The 20,098-nt window shown below is 44.4% G+C and overlaps 1 protein-coding gene across 1 annotated transcript in view; it reads left to right on the plus strand.

Annotated features, from left to right (window-relative positions):
• The window catches only part of NOTCH2 (notch receptor 2), an 84,857-nt gene that overhangs the window by 10,135 nt on the left and 54,624 nt on the right, over nt 1–20,098 (plus strand). Inside the window, exons 3-5 of the mRNA XM_082766129.1 lie at nt 8,386–8,645; nt 9,332–9,667; nt 15,732–15,854. Of these exons, the coding sequence (XP_082622255.1) occupies nt 8,386–8,645; nt 9,332–9,667; nt 15,732–15,854 (719 nt within the window). The remainder of the gene's footprint in view (nt 1–8,385; nt 8,646–9,331; nt 9,668–15,731; nt 15,855–20,098) is intronic.

A 20,098-nucleotide genomic window follows, 5' to 3' on the forward strand; every position in this document is an offset into this window, starting at 1 on the left:
TTTCTGATGAGCATGTAAGTGTGTGACTGTGGAGCCAAAGTATGTGGGTCATGATGAAGGTAATAAACAAGATTGGTATTGATGATGGTGCTGCTTGTACCTTCCAAAGGACATTTTCTCCAACTTGCATGTTCCTGTTAACCATGCCTTAGACTGTTTACTTGGTTCATCCGAGTGTTTAACTTCCTTTTTGGTGTTTGTAGTGTAGTCCAGATCTTCACACATTTCTCTTATCACAGTGGCAGATTTGACCACTCTTAATTTTTTTAGAACATGGAGCTATTTATACGTCTAATGTTGCCTTCCTCCTTTTTGTGCGGGTCTTCATGCAGATCTTAAGCCAAACCCTCCTTCAAATAACGTCTCAGTCCTTCTGCAGGCACCAGAGTAACTGGAAAGGCTGAAAGTACACAGAGATGAGTGTGTCTGTTTTCTAGTTGCGGCTCAAGAACGTTTTTGACAGAAAGGAAGGAAAAATAGACCCCAAAAAAAGAAACAACAAACAAGCAACAAACCAAAAAAAGCCCCAAAACCTCAGTTGTGGAGACTTTACCTTTAGCAGGCTGATTCTTAGCATCCTGTTTTGGTTTTAACTTTTTTTTTTTTTTTTGTTCCTGCACGATGAGGAACTCTGAATAGGGGAACTTTTTATCTGTTGTAGTAAACTAAATGACTTTCTGAATTTTGGATGCCTGTAAGAGCAGATATGTTTTTTTTCAGGAAACTGAACTTAGTAACAGGGCAAGTGGTTTGGCTTGTAGATCTGCAGGATAGCTCTCTGATTAGCTAAATCTCCACCCCTTCCACTTTTTTCAAGTTTTCTGCAGTACTTCCTTTGCTGGGCAGTAGATTATTACAGTAGGCTCTCTTCCTCTTTCTCTACGTCCTCTCGGCAAAGTTGTTTGTTCTAGCTTGTGGTCAGTCCATCTAGTTAATCTTGCTGTCTGTAAGAAACAAGCGAGCAACTGAAGGAGAACCTGCATCAGAGGTAATCATATGTGGTGAATAAGACATTGGTGACATGAGTGCTGATAAGCAAAACATCTACTCTAAATATTTGGCAAAGCAGCGAGTGGCAGCTTTCTTTGTCAGAAAATTGTGTAGCCTCTGCTCCATTAAAAGAGGGAGGCTTGTTAGCAGAAAACGAGCTGTGTTCTGGTGCATCTGGCTTCTGTTGTGGGAACGGCGAGTGTGACCCTTGTAAGGAAATTAGAACTGGATCTTTATCAGATTGCTCTTGCGAGTGCCCTTTAAGTAGCTCAGTTCCCCTGGTGATGCTACGGGCCCATGGCTGTCATTTTGTGGCACTGTTTGATAGAATTACTGACCTTCTTTGACCTTGATTTTATATTTAGAAAATTACACATTCTTGTGTTTTGCTTCTTCCAAGGGCAAAAGTTTTACTTGAGAGTTCTTTCTGTGCTCACTTGGAGACTTGTGTGGTGAGCAGGCAGACCTTACTCCAAGGAATGTGGATGTGTCTGCTGTAGAAATAAAAACGTGCTTTAGCAGAATGAGGGGAACCTGTCCTTCAAAGCTTTCTGGGTCCTGCTTTGGCAAAAAGCAGTTTCAGTCTGTGGTTTGGCTTGATGTTACGCTGCAGTGTTCTTTTTTTCTTTTCCTCAAAGCATCTCTAGGCTGCCTTTTGCACACTGGGGTGTTAAGCTTGAGGGAACCTTCTTGCATACCCTTGTCTCCAGCAGGAGAGTCAGGATAACGTCTCGCTGCTTAATGCTAATTGTGAACATCATGGGAAAACCTTTCCTCCTGGGGGATAGTACTGCTATCTTTTAATATTTTTGTGATTGCAGGCAGGCTGAGAAGGTGCGGGTACAGGCAGCTGTTCCAAGTACAAGCAGAGCAGAGATGCTGGCTACGCTGCCTGCTGTTTTCTGAGCACTGCAGGTGGATGTGGTAACTTGGATGGCGATGCTCCTGTGTGCTTGGCATGGGCCAGGGCCCTTAAAAAGAGAATATCTTAGCTGGTTTCCCCCTTCTTGGCAGCTGTGACTTCTTCCAGCTTCCCTTCCCTGTGCCCCAGTGACAGGGAGCAGAAGCAAGACTGTGCCAGGGGGAGAAGCAGAAGTAGGAAGGAAGGGAGATGGGGTAGGGGTGCTCCAAGCCTTGGGGAGGAAGCTGGGCCTTGCTACTTCTCATGTTTTATAGGCTTCTTAGACTGGATTTTTGACCTTAGGACTGCTGCACTTTGTATGTGCAGAAGGGATTTTGGTACCTAAAGTCCTGTTTTAATGCTGGTGTCTTTTGTTGGGTCCTGATGGTAAAAAGTGCAGTAGTAACCGTGGCTTGTTTGGTGCATTAAACAAACGTGTTAAAGCAGGCTGATGCCAAAAGGGCTGTGTCCCTCAGCACATCCTTTTCTGCTTGAAGCTGTCAGGGTCTGCGCAGCTCTGTGTGTTTCCGTGCCTCTCCAGCGAGCAGTCTTTTTTTTTTTTTTCTATTCATGTGCTGAAGTTTGTGCATGCTTTTAATTTGCACGGTATGGGTTTTACCTCTTGCGTGCAGCTTGGCAACAGGAGGACCTCAAAGCATGCTAAACTCAGAGGCAGCAAGCATGGCAGTAAGGGGCTTCTAACCCAATTCTACCCCCCCTGAGTAACTTCAGCCCCCCTACCAGGATTTTGACCTACCTGTCTTTCCAGATGGGTTGTCTTAGATCTGAGTTAGAGTTCATTTATGAGGACTTCTGGGATTGATGACAAGATCCTAGACTAAGACTGTTTCGGGGACTGCAGCAGATACCTTCTCAGGATTGTTCTTGAGGGACTAATCACTCCTAGACCAGTCAATGGGGAATACCCGTAGGAGACCTTGTAGCAGGATGAGGTCTGAGAGTTTTCCAGAAGAGGCTAAATGCAAAAGTTGAGAAGTTGTCCCTTTCTGAGAATGGGCTGCCCTTTCCTGTTCCCTTCGGTCTCCTTTTAGAAGTTAAAGGAGGCCCTAGAGACCGGGGCAGAGGAGAAAGGGGAGAGTACATACACTTCCCTGCTTCAAATCTGGGAAGAGCAGTGACTTGAGTCACTGGATCCAAACTTTGTTGTGATTCACCCGTGCAGACCAAAAGCTGTTCGGAGCTCAAATGGTTAGAAAACGCTGAACTCGATGTTGCTCGTTCAGGCTTCAGCTGCTCTTATTCCTTTGTGTACAGCCGAGCTGAATGCTGTAGAAGTGCTTTCTGGGGACTAGAAACAATGGCTGTGTACTGCTTTAAGTGCAGAACGGAGAGGCCGTCCCATCCCATGGTTTGCATTCAAAGCATGACGCATAAATGAGAGCCTTGAGACATGGGAAGGAACGCTTACAAAGCTAACCAGAGGATCCTGTTCTCCCTCCTGAGAGGAGGTGTAGGTGTGGGAGTCGGAACCCGGGAGCCAGAGGGAAGTCTGGTTAAAATCTGCAGCAAAATAGTTGAGACCCTTCTCACGTTAGTCATCAGGCTGCGTTTTTTTTCCCCGCCGTGGAGGCATCTTCCAATCAAAGCCAGGGAGCCTTGGGCTGATGGGGGTAGAAGCGAGCCTGCAAGGAAATTCTTCCCCTCACGCTCTAAAGTAAAACCATCTGCTTCCTTCTGTGCATCTCCAGATGATATCACTGGGCCCGAATAGGAAACTCCCATGAAAGTGGAACATCTGGTAGACTGGTTAAAACGGCCTATAAGGTGCATTTGAAGGGATTCTTCTGACGAGTGTGCACAGGGAAATAGGGTATGGCAGGTGAGGAGGTTTTTTCCAGCAGAACAGACGTATTTTCCAGCAGCTTTTTAAAAAGAAGAGCTAAATATTTGGAGGTAAATTCAGTGTAGCTTTGTAGCAGAAGAGACAAAAAATGTGGCTTTTGTGAGTCTCCTGTTTTCACTTGGTAGCGTTCGAGTGAATGCGGCCCTGTGGATATGGGGATACTTCAGATTTGGATAAATACCTTCATTTTGTTTTTACGTCCCTTGTTTAGCTCCATGAGAGCCTGTGCGAAGGCAAATGCAGGCTGGAGCTGAAAAGGAGGAAAAAAAAAAATGGGTTGAGCTCTGACTAAAGTATTTGTGCTGGAAAGTAGCCCAGAGAGAGTAAAGGAGAAGCTTTAATTAGAAGCAGCTGCATAGCTGATGCAGCCCACAGGACATTTTCCCATTTCAAACTCTGTAGCTTTCTGAAATCATGATTTGAATTAAGTTGTATGTGAAATTTGTTCTTAAAAGATTAAATTCCTGTTGAAGTAGGTTAGGAGAGCTCATGTCCTTCCAGAAAGTGCCAGAACAAACTTCGTCTTCCTGTTTCTGTTTCTGAGTGTTAGGATGGAAAACTGAGGAGAAACAGTGGCTTTTATTTGGAAAAGATTTGGTTTCCTGTTCTGAGCATGTCATTTGGAGCTGACACAAGCTGCTACAATTTTAAGCTGCTCTGTAGACAAGTGGCTTTTTTTTTTTTTTTTTTCCTCCCCTTCCTAAAGAGCTTGAAAGAGTAGGTTGGGATGAGAACTAAGCAGGGGCAGTGGGAAGCTGGAGTTGCTGCTGAGGTTCTGAACAGTGGAGGATAATCATATCCTTTAAGAAATCTGGACTTAGACCCAGCTTTTTCAGAGTTTGCCTCTGTTTTTATAGAAACAATTTGGTGCCCAGCATGAATCAGGGGCAAAAGCTCACAGTTTTGTCTACGCCAGCGTTTAGAACTAAATCACTAGTATTTGTGCCTAGAAACGTTGTTGACAGGAGACACGGCTGAAAATCTGAGCTGTCTTCTTTTGTTGCTCTTTCATGTTCAGAAAGGGTTTCAGTGAATTGCTGGAGGGGAAAGTTGCATAACTGTGTGACTGAGCACTTCATCAGGAGAGCGAAATGGTGGGTACGAGGGCTGCGTATCCCTGACTTAGCATCTTTACGGAGGCAGGCATGTTCATCTGGCATTTTCTGTGAGGCTTTGCCCTATCCAAATGTAAAGAGCTTAAGTTAAAAGAGCTTTTGCTGTTCCCCGCTGGAAAATGCGCTCACGTTCTTCTGATTAGCCTCAGAAGATACTGGAACAAGCCTGGTCTTGGAGCGCTCTTCAACTTTCTGCCAGAATGGTTAGGTACAAAGTGCTGGGCTGTTTGTGGGTGATGGTTGTGAGTGTCATCGTGGAGCCCAGGTCTCAGCTTTCCTTTTTTCTCAGTGTGCCTGCGATGCTCTTACAGTGTTTTGGCTCCCTCCCCATCACCTAGGGGCAGCAGTTAAATGCCCCCCATGAAAAGGCATTTCGGGTGTTATCTTTTTGCTGTGTTTGGGTTTATTTTGTATTTGTTGGAGGAGTTAGGAGTGTTGGAAGCCCCCTGTTTGCCTGATGCCCTAGGAGGGGTTCTGTGAAGTCCTGCTTTTTTTCTGTTTCTGTCGTGAAAATGAGGACTATATGTGCAGAGCCTGCATCTGCTGTGGGTCCTGCCTCACTGTGCCACCGAACGAGGCCGAGCTTCTCTGTCTGTGCTAAAACCAGAAATCCCTATCCTGAAACCTTGAAAGCTTCCAGGACTGAAGTTCAACTTGACTTCACCCCTTCGTTAGCTGCGTGTGGACGCCCAGAAACGTGATTTGGCTGTAGCTCGCCAGGCCGCGCAGCGCGTGCGGGCCCGAGTGCCGTGGGAGGCGATGCATCCTGCAGCTCCTGGCATGGCCCCGCGTGCTGGGTGCCAGCTTGCTGGCTGATCCAGCTCCCACACGGCCGTGATGTAGCCCGCTGGCGTTTGGGCTGATTTCTAACCCATATCTGTGAGGGATTTGGGATGTTGAAGGAAAAACTGCCGAACTGCCGCGGTTTAGGCCCGGCATGCGTGAAGGTTGCCTCTGGTGTGATGTGGCAGCAGCTTGTGCTGACTGAGAGCCTGCAGCTGTTGCAGCGAGGATGGCACAAGAAGCAGAGGCTATTCTGCAAACAGCATTGTCTCAGAACTCACCGTCTGTGACTTTATTAATCCTGCCTTGCCCTGCAAAAACTCTCCTTTCATGTCCGTTCTTGGGTACGAAGTTGAAAGCATTAAGGCACGGCGAAAGGAGCCTAATTTGGGCGTGGAGAACGGTAAATTATGATTACGCACATATGACTTAGCTGCTTTAGACATAGGGCTGAAGCTAGTTAATAAATTTTAACATGAGAAAAAACAGTTGTGGTCATCTAGTAATGACCTCTTGCGTAACTCCGATAATAACCTCTCTGAATAGCTGTGTTTGAACTAGCGTGCATACTCTTTCTGCAAGCAGCCAATCGTGGTGTGCTTTTAAACAAGCATGAATGATGGAGAAATTCCACTGCAACCTTAAATGTGGTGTTCCAGTTGTTTCTTTCCACTGCTGAGAGCCTCTATGCCAGTCTGCCTCTGAAAGTGAAGTGTGTTCTATTTCTAATTGGGGTTTATCTTGCTTGAACTTCTCACTGCCAAATCTTGTTATACCCGTGCCTTCTAGACTGAATTATTGTTAAATCTTCGTTTTTTGTGGGCAGTTGGAGCCTTTGATTAACTGTCTCCTTCCCTTCTCCCTCTGGAAGGGACTGAGCCACCTGAGCCTTTCATCGTGTACAGTTTTCTGTTAATCATTACTGTTGGCTTCTTTGAATTCACTTCAATTCCTCCTTCATGAAAAGCAGACACTGAAGCTGATTCGATAAGGGTTGTAGTATTATCAGCTGTGTCATAATCTCACTTACTCCTACTTGGTGTTGGCAGTCTGTACACCTAACATATTTCTGGGCAAGTTAGAAATTGTGCTAGGAATTGGTGTTCAGCAGACTCTGGAGAACCCTGAGAGCAAGTCTGCCTTTCCTAGCTCAGTGCCCTGTTTTAGGGCGAATGCTTTATAACATTCTGTTTTACATATCTGACTTTGTAGTGCTAAAATGTATTTCAGTGACCAGGTTCTTAAGCAATGTGCTGCTCTCTGTCAAGAGCTTGTCTTCTCGTACCTTCAAGCTTGATCAGCACTGATGTTTTCCTTTGTCATTCGTTGATATAAGAGGAATGAGAGCAGGCCCCTGTAGCATGGCCCCACAGAAAACACACCGTTCTTTGATTTAAATGGAATTTTAAGGCCTGTCAAGTTAGGTTTCTCAATCCACCACACGTTTTTAAATGCTGAAGGAAGAGGCAGTCTCTCCACAGTTAGGTTCTTAGGGCAAGAGACTTTGTCCATTTCTTGGAGCTGGAATCTCCTCTCTTTGAGTAACTCTTTGATTTCATAATTGTATCTATCCTGTCCTGAAAGAAAGCATAGCTGATGTTCACCTCTGAAGTCTCTGCAGTGAAATAGATGTTCTCTTACACAGCCTGTGTGTATCTTGGATTACTTAGCAGTTAAAGCATGCAGCTGTGCACTGCAGAAAAAACAGCAAGTGAACTCTTGCATTTTGTATTTTGGTGGCATTTTCTTCTAGTATATCATCTTGCAGCTTCCCCCTACCTGAAAGAAAGAAATGGAACGGTGGGTGGCAAAGGAGGTGCTTGCAGGCTTGCTCGCCTGGGTCCTGGATCCCTGGAAATTCAATGGAAACTGCGTGGTACAAAGGCCAGTTAAAAGATGGATTACAGCTGACAAGCAGAGTCAGGCTGTATTGACATAAGTTTAGGTTAGAGAGAAAGAACTACAATTATTCTGCAATCACAGATCTTTGTATAAAAATATGGCCCTGGTTATAGATAGTGTGTGTGTATTCATTCTTCTGTGGGAGAGGGAGGAACAATGACCTTGTCGTTGGGGTGCGAGCCAGGGGCGTGGGAGACCTGACTTCAGTGCTTGTGTTGCTGGTTGAGAGCAGGCTTCAGCATGTCGCAGTCCCAGATTCACTTATCAACACGAGGATAACAATGTGTTCCTGTCTCACGGGAGTGCTGGGGAGAAAGATCTGCTGAGGATCTGAAGGCCCTCAGACACCGCATTTGTACAGGCTTTATAAATATTCTGGGAGATGGATAATACCTGGCGTTAATACCCGTTAGCTAATCTGCTGGATTTCATTCTGAAAAAGGGCGCTTACTAGAAGGGGAAAGGTGCAAGGAGTTAGTTGGTACTCAGCAGTTCTTGAGCGCTTGGGTTTTTACCGAAATTTTGAAAGGAAGTGCAAGAAGAAGTTCTGGCTGTTAATGCAGCCCTGATTGTATGCAGCACTTCGCTATTTTGTCATGAATGATTTCACAGTCCAAACCAAAGTTTTCACTTGTGTCATTGACAGCCCTCAATCCCAGAAGAAGATCCCATCTGCTACACCTATGACCTTAGCGTTTGGGGCTCAGTGTTACTATTATTTATGGCAAATTCTGAGAGCTTAGGTGGTGGTGGGACTTCATTCCTGTTATCTTCCCAGGACACCAAGGCTTAAGCTGAACGTGCTACAAGCAATTCCTTCTCTATTGCAGGTGTCGAGAAGGCTTTCTTGGAGACTACTGTCAGTACAGAAACCCCTGTGAAAGCAATACCTGTAAGAACGGGGGAACCTGTGAAACCACGTCTCTGATAGGAAAGGCTACCTGCAAGTGTGCTCCGGGGTTCACGGGAGAGGACTGTCAGTACTCTGAATCACACATCTGCTACGTGTCCCAGCCTTGCCTGAACGGAGGAACTTGTCATCCCCACGGCCAGGAAACATACGAGTGTGTCTGTCCTCCAGGTTACACAGGTGGGGTTCTGCGTTTCTGCCTTCAGACCCCCCTCTTTTGTGAATTACTCGGTCCTAGAATGTTCTGGGGCAGCTGTAATGTGCTCTCAAATTTAATAGCTCTAGCACAGGAAATGAGAGGAAGTACAAATGAATTCATGACCAAAAAAAAAATAAAAGGGGGGGGTTGGGGAGAGAGAGTCAAACTCCATAGCCTTTATACATAAACAGAAAGATATTTAGATCTTGTGGGGTTGTCCTCATGGGAAAAAACTGACTGTAGAAGTTATTCTGAAATGTCTTACAATTTGAATTCATAACCTACCTTTAAAAAAAAAAATAAATGTAAATTCGGTGAGCAAAACCTTTCTATGGGAAACTTTTGTTTGCCTGAGGAGAAGCATGGAAACTCACTCCTTCCTTTCTTGAAGGGAAAGTAGAAGAGTATGTTAGTGTGGTACGATTTTAGGTCATGGGTTGTTTTTATAAATAACACCATCCCATATCTTGCTGGTAACCTATAAATAAAATGGCTCCCTACTGTAACCAGCAAGTTGATTTTGTTTCAAATGTTATAAAAACGTATATAATTTTACATGTGTGGCTTAGAATAAGATGTAGCACACCAACCATCTTGACTTAGCATGGAGCATGAAAGATGGAACTGTTTTTCCCTATTAATAGCTGCTTATGCCTTGATCCTACAGGAAAGGACTGCCAGTGGATCGATGCCTGTACATCTCAACCCTGTGCCAACGGAAGTACTTGTACAGTATCTGGAAATAAGTTCTCCTGCATCTGTCTGTCTGGCTACACTGGCCAGAAGTGTGAGATAGATGTGAACGAGTGTGCCACCTCAGGCCTTTGTCAGCACGGTGGGACGTGTGTCAACGTGCCTGGTTCGTACCGATGCCAGTGCAAGCCGGGCTATACAGGGCACCGCTGTGAGAGCACCTATGTGCCCTGTTCACCATCGCCCTGTATGAACGGAGGAACTTGTCACCAAACAAGTGACTTCACCTTTGAGTGCAACTGTCTGCCAGGTAAATGAATGGTGCTTATTCCAACTGCTAGGTTTTGTAGCCTTGGTGCTGTGTTCCTGTTTATGTTCTTCTGAAAACTTCTCCCTTGGGGTCTATGTGTGACACTGTTGTAAGATTGAGTGGAGAAATCTGAGCAAGGTGGGGAGCTCCGCTAGGATCTGACTTTCTGGGTATTAGTATTTCATACTGTGAAAGGGAGAGGGTTATTGGGTGGGTGAGTGGTGGGATTGGTTAGATCACAGCCAGAAGACTACAGATTTCTTTGGAACCCAATGAGAGACAAAAGTAATCAAATAGGTAAAAAGTGATGTAGATTCAAGGTTAGGGTGTTTCCTGATGCGCATTTAGAATGCCAGATTCTGTTAACACCCAGAGAGAGGTTGTTTGTGCTCATGAGGGTCACATTTAAAACCAGTCCTTGAATGAAAATGAACATTTGTCTCTTTATTCTCAGTCTCTATCACTAAAACACACTAGTTTCCATTCCTTTCCTTTTCCCCTTGAGTTCTTCCAAATCTTACAGGGTGTTTTCCAGCTCACCGTACCCTTTTTGTCCTGTAACTTACCTCCAGGTAAACTATATTTACTTGGTTTCTGATGCTGTTAGTTTCTCTGAACTCATGCACAGGAGAGATAACATGCTTACTCAGTACCATGGACTGATTGTATTGATTCTGTCTGTCAAGTCTGGGCTCCAGTCACCAAGGGCATCTGTCTCTGCAAATGACCAGGTGTCACCTGCCTGGGACCCTGGCAGCCCCGTCCTGCCCTGCTCCCCCCCATCTACTTATCATACCAACCATAGAGCAGCACTATTTTTCTTTGCATAAGTGTGGTGTGTTTTTTTTTTAGGTTCATATTTTTAATGAGTAATTCAGTCCATGGGAAACTGAATGTTTGGAAATGCTTTTGACTAGACTTCCACTTAAGTGTATTGCAGTCTGGCACATGAACGCTTAGTGTGTGGTAATCTAGAAAACTAAACTCTCCTCCCTTGAGCTTTTCTTTTCTTATTTATGTGAAAGATGTTGCTGTTGTATACTGTTTAGGACGAATGCTGAATTGACTGCATTCTCATGAGGATTAGCTGGAGTCGTAAGTATGTGTGGAAAGAGTATTTAGAACTTAAGTTGTAAAGAATACTTTTTGGAGGTCTTTTTCTTGAATTGCTAGCTCAAGTGACAATAAATACACGGTGCCAACCTTAGCTGGGGTATGCACAACAAATTGCAGGGTAGTCTGAGCAACCACGTGACTCTGGAAAAAAAAATAGGAAAGTTGATCTTAAAATAGAAGGTTGTATCATCATTGTTTGTGTGAAAGCAAGTGTTTCTAGCTGTGCTTGAAGAAAGTGTTTAAACATACAGGGGCTCTGAAAATGCCGTAAGCAACAGTTGCTTTCTGGTTTGCATCTGTTTAAATGAAAAACAAAAGCTGACAATTTCATCTTAAAATGAAATCGTCATCTTGATATCTCTGGATTAATGGCTTGATCGCTTCCATCATCAAAATCCAGAATTTTCTTAGATTCTCTTTAACCAGTACAAGAAATCCAAGATCTCATGCAGAAGTGTCACTGTGGGGGGAAGAGGAAAGAAAAATCGAAGGGCTTGATCCTTTGCTGATAAGGCAGTCTGCTTTTGTGACTCTCGTGCAGGGATGTGAGTCTGGGTAGGAGCACACTTTCCTTTAGACAAGTGTGTGGGCTGGCTACACGATGGTCAGGAAATGAAAATGAGATTACTATAGTAACAGCTACACACCCACACTGCTCACAAGCGGTTTGGATTATTAGCTGGCTTTTTGGACTTCTAATGTAACATGTAGAGTTGGGGGGGAGTTAGTGCTGCTATGAGGACCTTCACTTCTGTATTTCCTGTATCCATTTAAGCTGGCCATATGGTTTTGCTAATTTCATTTTTAAAACTAGACATTTGAAAAACAGGAGAGGGGAAAAAAAAAAAAAAGAGGTGGGAGAGTCCAAAATGTTTACATAAAACTGTTCGATAAAGGCAAGGCATCCAGCCATTTCTGTCCCTTTGGAATAAAGCATCCATTGTGAAATTCCTCAAGTTTTGGGATCGGTGGCCTATTGCACCCAGGGAAGAGGTGAACAAGTCCTGCTCATCTGGAAGACCGTGCCAAGACTATGGACTAGGAATTCCTCTTCAGACTCCCTCTCTGAATTGGAGCAGAGCTGATGATACTGTGACTATAAAAGGAATTGCTCTGGCCCTTCTTTTTGGACTGCCTTAAGATGTTACCAGTGTTAAGGTCATAGAGGCAGGAGGCAGCTTCAGCTTGAACTGCTGGAAGGGTTTTTTGAAATGATTTTTGTATCCTGTGACCTGTGAAACTGCTTTGAAGAAACCGATTGCACCAGAATAGCAATTTAGGCATAATTAAATTACTCCTGGTGCTGAAATGGGGTCATGCTTCCCATAGAAGCATGCATTTAAGTGAATTTCATTTTTTTGTGAATATAGATACTTGAGGATGAGAACTTGAAAATACGGTGAAACCCCACAGCTTGAAGTTACATGTCTCAGCAGCTTTTAAAAATTATTTTTACAGTATCACAAGTACTGTTCACATACAGTGTAGTCAAGCTGATGTTTTTCAATTCTCAGGTTCCCATTTCTGTCGTGGGTTTACACAAATCTTCCATTAGGTAATTCATAAAGTCCTGTGTATTAGGAGAAGTCAGCTTTTGGTGGCAAGTGTAAGTGAAGAGATGCGTGCTGTCAATGTTACATCTGTGTGAAAGGTAACTTCTTTTTTTTCCAACCATCCAGCGTAATTGTTTTTCCTCTGGGCTTTGCTGATTATTTATTTTGATTTCAAAGCAAGCACGTAGACATGTAAGCACGTTAGGTCATCGTAATAGAAAGTCATAGTAAAAAAAAAAAAAAAAATACTCCTGTGAAAGAGCCTTAACCTGAAGTACTAGCAACCCTTCAGATATGAGAGTGAGCTCATGGTTATAAATGTTTGACAAAAAAGGAGTTTTTTTGGCAACTAACCTTCACTGGAATGTTAAACAAGTCAATAGAGGAAGTTCTTAGCTGGGAAAGTGATTATTCATTGTTATCCATCAAAATAATTACCCATTAACTAAGATAAGGACCCTAGGGAATTCCAAGGGCTTGTTCAGGAAACTATCTGTCAGGCCGGGGCGGGCTGTTTACGAGAGCCGGAGCATTTCCTGGGAAGAGGAAATAACCTCGTGCCGCCGAGCATCCACCCCGCTGTGCTGCGAAGCCGCAGGGGTTCTGCCCAAAACGTCCATGCCAGAACCAACCTGCACCATGCTGTGGCACGAGGACATCTTCAACTTCTCATCGGCAGTCCCCGGATCTGGCAGCAGCTTAACTTGGTGTTTCTGTCCAAGCGTCCTGCCCCCGTGCTCAGTGGGTCCTGCACAAGTCGGAGGTGCTGTCTGTAGGTTGAGGTCAGGGAAGTCCTTTAGGATTTGGAGGGAGTTGGATTCACTGCTGTGTAGTGCTGATGACATAGGAGCAAACTTATCTGCTTGTATCCCTTTGTAGGAGAGGAGGAAGAGCATGCCTTTAACAGTGGGAACGCTTTTCCCCTGGCGGTTCTCTTGCAGTTGGCTGTGCTGGGAGATGCAGAGCAAAAGTCTCTGGGAGGGAGAAGGCGAAGGACAACACGCTGCTCCCAGCACAGGGGGGAGCAGGAAGCAGTGTCAGGTGTCCAAATACATCCGAACAGCGAGCTCTTTGGCTCTCTGGGAAGGAGTCAGATGATGTAGCTGCAGAATCGGGTCCTGGGACCCAGCCAGAGAAGGGTTTGTGTCTCAGCAGCTTCTTGCACGCTGTGGTCCGGTGTAGGTGTGTTGGCCCAAACAGCCGCGGCTCCGAAGGACGGATCTGAAGAGTGAAAGTGAGCCTCGGCCAGCTTTATTTACAAACTAGGCAGGTCACAGTATTGCAGAGTGTGTCGGGCTTGAAACCGATGTGAAAGTCCCGCATTTACAGCTTGTAGATGGTCTGAAAGTAAGCCAAAGTCGTTCTCTAGAGTAAGAAGAATTTTAAAGGGGATTTGGGAGTTGGGAAGTTTCCAAAAAGGAAACTTGTGTTTTCTTCAGCTGTATACTCAAAATAGTGTCATCTTTACCATTTCAGCCCTTCCTGATTCATTTCCCTTGCAGATGTTTTTTTTTCTGACTGAGCACACTTGGATGTGTGACACTTCTCTTGAACCTTTTGCTGCATTGTTGTTTTTTAATTTTTTTAGCTGCTTTTTGTTACTGTTCCACCAGCTCTAGTAGTACTCCCCTGCTTTTGGGGTAGGATGAATGGCTTTCTACATTTGTGTGAGAGGCTTGAGGGCCAGCTCTTAGATGTTAGGATAGCTGGGGAAAGTGGCTTGGGGAGGTTTTAGTATTGAGGTGACTTCTGTGCTCTCATACGGAGCCAAATCCACGAGCCACTTTCTTTGCCTGCGGTACAGTGAGATGGTTTTGAATAAGTGCCTTCTCTCAGAAACCTATTTACCAGAAGGCAGGGCTGGCCTTTGGGTTGTCCAAGCTGAGAAGATAGGAACTTAACCCTTCTGAGCTTGTGGTTCTGGGTGCATTTCCATGCTGATCACATTGTTGGCATGAGCGCAATCTGTGGTCAGTGGGAGGATTCTCCTCCAGCTCAAAAACAAGCTGATAGGACACTCCTGTGTTTTACAGCTCAATCTCTGGTCATTTGTGGTTGCACAGTTTTAAATATAGTAACTCGATTATTAATTGTATTCCTTGGTAGTCATTCCTCAGCAGTTTTTGCCAGGAAGGCATTGCTGGGCTCGTTTGGATTAACCATTTATTTTCTTCATTTTAACCTTCCCTACTGCAACGAGGCCTGCAGGATCTTGGGAGAAGGTGAGAAGGGCTTTAAATAAAGAGGGTGACACTGCAGGTGTGCTAACGTTGAGCCTGTTCTTCCTTGCTGGTGAACCATGATCCATTCGATACGGCTCAGCGACAGTGCTCCTCCTGGCTTCTGACTTTACCTGTATTGCTGGAGGAGTTGAGAAAGTGGGAATGGATGTGAATCATCCCACATCTCCTGGGAGTAGCCATCGTCTGGAGAAGTTGCTTCAGAGCTTTACGGTCTCAGCCTCATCTGCCACATCGCAGGGTCTGTGTTGGATCAGATGGTGCTTAGAGGGCTTGTGTAACTTGATGCAGATGTGTTGGAACTGTCTGCAACAGGGCATCAAACGTAGAGGGGGTTAAAGCATAGCTTTGGATGAGAGGGCTGTGTCATGTTAATATTACATTCCAAAGCAGTGAAGAGGCAGAGCTGATGTTTTGAATTAATGCATGCATTCTGGAATCATTTACTTCATCCACATTAGCATGCATCCACTTGTGCTTTGATAAATAGCTATCTCGTCCAGCAGAAATGGCAGGTTTGTTTAATGAAGCGTGAGGTGAAGCAGCATGTGAAATCGAGGGGAAGATGGATTACTGGCAGCTCCCTTCCTCAACATCCCTGCTTCCCCGTATTAGAAGGGAAAAGGAGCTCTACCACGGTGGAGAAAGGGTATTTTGCCAGAGTGACTGTGATCGTTAGGAGCCTTGATTTTCACTGGGGAAAGGTGTCTGGTTTCTTCTGCTTTTCAGTCAGGGCTTCGTTTATCAGCGTTGCTTGGGTGGTGACTAATTGATTGATTTGCCTAACGCTGAGGAGGGCCAAATGAGGAATTTGGGAGCTGAATTTTCAAAGCGTGGGTGATCTTACCTTGACATAGCCAAAGCATATGAACAATCCTGAGAGGTTCACACGATGAACGCCAGCTACTTTTTTGTCATGGGAAGAACTTGTCCTGAGTGGTGCTCTGCCTGTGTAATCTGACCTGCGTGCAAAGGCATTCAACGACGGCTCTGGCCCGCTTGCTATGTGGAGATCCATCAGGATTAGGTTAACAGGACGAGTCTTTAAGAAAAACAAACAAAAATGAGGTTTGTGGGGGAAGCTGCACTGAAGATGAATTCTCTTTGAAAGACTGTGGAGCCCGTTTCACTCTGCTCTGTTTGTGCTTTGTCCAGGTTTCGAGGGGAGCATCTGCGAGCGGAACGTTGATGACTGCCCAAATCACAATTGCCAAAACGGGGGCATATGTGTGGATGGTGTCAACACCTACAACTGCCGCTGCCCGCCCCAGTGGACAGGTAGGTACTGTTGAAAATACTTCTCTGTGGGCTGGATGCGCTTTACAGGAACGAAATGCAGGATTTCTGGCCTTCACTCAACATACAACTCAAGTTGCAAATGGCTGGATGTCGTTCACATCTGTACCTTGTTCTGCAGTCTGGGGGACAGATGTCAGTGAATCCTTCAGAAGATTGTTTACATCAAAGCCACCACAAAACGAGGCAATTTCCCACTGCACTGCTCAGCGTTACAGGCCTACATGCATGTGATTTTTACAGACAAATCGTGTGGGTCTTGAGCTGCCATGCAGTGCGACTCTGAGTTGCACTTCTGCTTGTATGGATTAGTTTGTAAGAGGTTATATATTTCACAGAAGTACAAAGCGTGGCTTTTCTATTACAATTGTGTGCTTTTGTGGTGCTTTGACACATTTGGGAGCATTTTTGATGTGGGATAATGATCCTCGTGTAGATAATGGTAACGCTACTAAAGAACAGGACAGAACTGGAGGAAGGCATAGGTGGGAGAAAGGGGGGAAGAGAAGCTTGTGCATGGGAAGCTTATGTTTTTGCTACTATTTGCCTACTGTGACTGATTTTTATCTGGAGTTCTCCAACTAGCAAAGCTACTTTTGCTTCATAAATGAGTCTGTTTTACTCTGAGTGTGTCTGGGGAGGTGGGGGGGGAAATGTGAATTTCAAGAAACCATTATGCATGATGTAAGGAAGCAGCTTACAGGAAATTCAGTGTCATCTTTAGTCACAAAATGTCTCCGTACCTCAAAAATAAACAAATACCTCCGGTTTGGGTTTTTTTATTTTTTAGTCATTCTTAGCTGGCACACTTTTTCAGTTGGGTTCATCTTTGCCGCCCCCCCCCCTCCTTTTTTTTTTTTTTTTTTTTTTTTTTTTTTTTTTTTTGGAATTACAGGAAATTGAACAACCTCAAAACATTGAGGTATGGACTGAACATGCAGTCTTCCTTTTATGAAGTAAACTAAGGTATTTTGCCTTGGAGCATAAGCCTGAATGAACTCCTCTGGTTCTGAAGAACTTCTAGTGCATTCTTTGTGTCTAGAAAATGATGTTTGAAGCCAGAACATCTGCAGTGAATGGTTGTTCAGACAAACCTTGTGTGAAGAGTTTGACTACTAGAGACCAAAGGTTTTGTGTTGTTTTAGCTTTTCCCCTCAGAGAGCATCATTCTCATTATAAACTTGTCATTAACTGCCAAGGAGGCCTGCCAATTAAGAACCCTCATTAACTTCACTTAAGAATACATAATTTTAAAGGTAAAACCACATAAGAGAGGGAAATGCACCTCTCACGGCTTGCATAGCTCTCTGAAACCTGGTATAAATGGGAGAAAATGAGTCCTCCCCTTGATGAGCAAATACCCTTTCATCTCTACTGCCTCCCTGTCTAAATGGTGTTCAAGTTTTCCTGCAAAGGAAAACATGAAGAGAGTTTGGGTGGAGAGCCAGCAACCCTTCAGTGACCCCTGAAATACTGCTTCACGCTGCAGGAATTATAAACCCTGTTTTGTCTTCTAACATGTCAGTAGTAAATCAATCTCGAGATTATTCCTGAAGCACAGAGGAGATAATGGACCATGAGTGTGTACAGCATGAGCTTAAAATTTATGAGGGATTACTGTGATTTGTAGAGGTATCATAAACGTAACCTGGCTTGCGGGATTTGGGTGGGTGGCTGCTGTTCACTGGGGAGGCCTTCTGCAACTCACCTGGAAAGAGACCTTGGTGGTAACGGGCTGTGATTCTCTTTGGTTTTGTGGTAGATTGTCTCTCTGATTAACCACTGAAGCTCTTTGCAATGCAGTTAGTTGTTCCCACTCCGTACCTCTTCATGGGCTCTAACGTTGGGGGAAAAATCATTGGGCCCACGTTGTGGCCTAGCCTTGTGCTGTCTGTCTTCTGTCTGTGCAGGCTCTCCAGAAAATCTTACGTGTGAAGGATGCTTCCCTCCTGTGAAACCCTGGAAAGAGAGGCGCTCCCCAAGTTTTGTGTTCCCATGGCTGTATAAAACAAATTAGTTGAATGCTTTTTTCTGAGAATTTCCTGCATTTATGGTGAAGTTAAGGTTATCAGTGCAGCAGCGGCTTTAGATAATGACTTCTCAAGGCCAGTGACTTCCTAGACTTCAAGGCTCAGGTCAATTGGGAGCGAAAACTGGTCTCACAGTTCAGAAAACAGCAGTTTGGCTGCTTCAACTATGAACGTCAGAGCCGCTGGGGAATTGAACTGTCTTGTCCAAAATGCACGGCGCCAGTTTTGGTGTTCAAACTAAAGCATGAATAAGCCCAGCAGCAGCTATGCCTATTCATGTCACCGTGTTTGACATAAGCAGGGCAGCAGCACTGTGCTCTTGTCCACAGGATGCCTTAGTGATAACCATTCCCCTGCAGCATTACTGCTGGGCTGGGTGTTTTGGGGAGGCTGATGGCTAACAATGGCAATGAAGGGCTGTATTCGGGGCCTTTCTCTAAGCTGCTTTGCTTGAAAGCCTGTGCGCTGAAAACCTCTTGGCAAGCTTGCCTTTAAGAATCCATTTATAGCATCTGTAATTTTCCTTTTGCCCAGTAAATGTGTGGCAAAGCGATGATGTTCTGTGACACCCCAAAAGTGTATTTTCTTATATGAAGCTTTCTTTAAATGCACTTCGATCCCTCTCCTGCATCTTCAGTGAGAGACCATGAAGATAACATTGTACAGAGACACGAGGTGTGACACTGAGGGTGGGCACACACTAGAGCAAAGAGATGGAGGACTCTAGGATAGTTTGGAGAGAGGTGTCTTTTTCCCAAGGTTAAACTGCAGCTGATTCTGACAGCGGTAAGCTACAATAAAAGCAAGTTACTCAGCAATAAGGAAATATACTATATAAGTGCAGGTCCATCTTTTGCACAAACATGGTTTATAACATTGTAAATCATCACTAAGGTTAGTGAAGAGGGGAGAACTGAACAAACAACTCTCAGAGAGTCTGTCCTGATAAATACTTGTAACGCAGCAGTGTAAAACAAAGTCAACACTTGGGGAAATCAAAAGCCTCCAATGAGACCTTGAGTTTACAGGACATTCTGTGCTGTTTAAAAATAAATAAAAAATAAGGCCCAGAGCTATGTGCTTGTAAGTAAGCATCAGACAAAAGCAAAAGGATGTTAAATTTTATAAAAACACTTCCACTGTGTAGATGTGCCATCTTCATAACAGGTCTTGTGGAGTCTTTTGTTGCTAACACTTAACTTGTCAAGTGATCCTGGAAAAGTTTAAATCGGTCTGTTTGTTTTAGTGTTTATTTAATCTTTGCACCGTGGATGAAGATCTATCACGTTTGTGAACGTGATTTGTGCTTCATGGCATTGAGGAAGCCATTCTCCTTTTGTGTTAGAAAAATCAGGAAGAATCAAGAAGCTGTACTCCATCCAGCAAAGAACAATTTTGTGTAAGGCGATATCGAAGCATCCTTTTCTGAAATAGAATCTGTTGCAATTCCTTTTGGTAACCATCTGCCTCTTGTGGTTCCTTGACAGGTGGTAGCCTGCACTACACAAGCATGCATTTTCTGCTAATGTCTTCTGTTTGGTACTGGAATCCACCTTTTGAGAGGCTGTTTGCTTTCCATCTCATTTCCTACTCTTCTAACAGAGCTCACTGCTCCTTTGTTGATGCGTGTGCCTTCTCTTTCTCATGTGCTGTTTTTTCCGGAAAGATAAAATCTTGCTTTTCAAAGACAACCACGGGAAATTCCTGCTGTTACTAATGTTTTTGTCACCTTCAGAGTTCTTGTATTTCATATGGTTATAATGATTGTCAGCTGCCCCAGTCTGTAACTGGCAAGATGATCTTGGATGTGTCTTGGGGAAGCTGCTCCAGATCTTTTCTGTTGTTGAATGTTAGCTGATTTTTTGTTTTGTTTTGTTTTGTTTAAAGATCACTTTGTCTTGTCCTGAGCTACATCCTATGTCAGGACCAATGTTTGTTGTGTCCTCCAAGGCACAATGTTGCAGACTCATTGGAAATAGATAAAGAGGCTTTTGTGAAAGACTGTAGTCTATTCCTATGTGCCAGGCAGGAACTTGGTATACTTCAGGTGTGATTTGAGTTAAAATTAGCCCAAAATCCTGCCTGGGTCATGTTTGTGGCACGTAAAGACTGCTTTATGTTGCTGTTTTGCCATAGTTAAACAAACTGGATGGCTTGCTGCTGTCCAAGTGTCTTTGCCTTCCCTCCCTGCTCCTA

Source organism: Aythya marila (assembly GCF_965140915.1).
Source record: "Aythya marila genome assembly, chromosome: 8".
Classification (NCBI taxonomy): Eukaryota; Metazoa; Chordata; class Aves; order Anseriformes; family Anatidae; genus Aythya; species Aythya marila.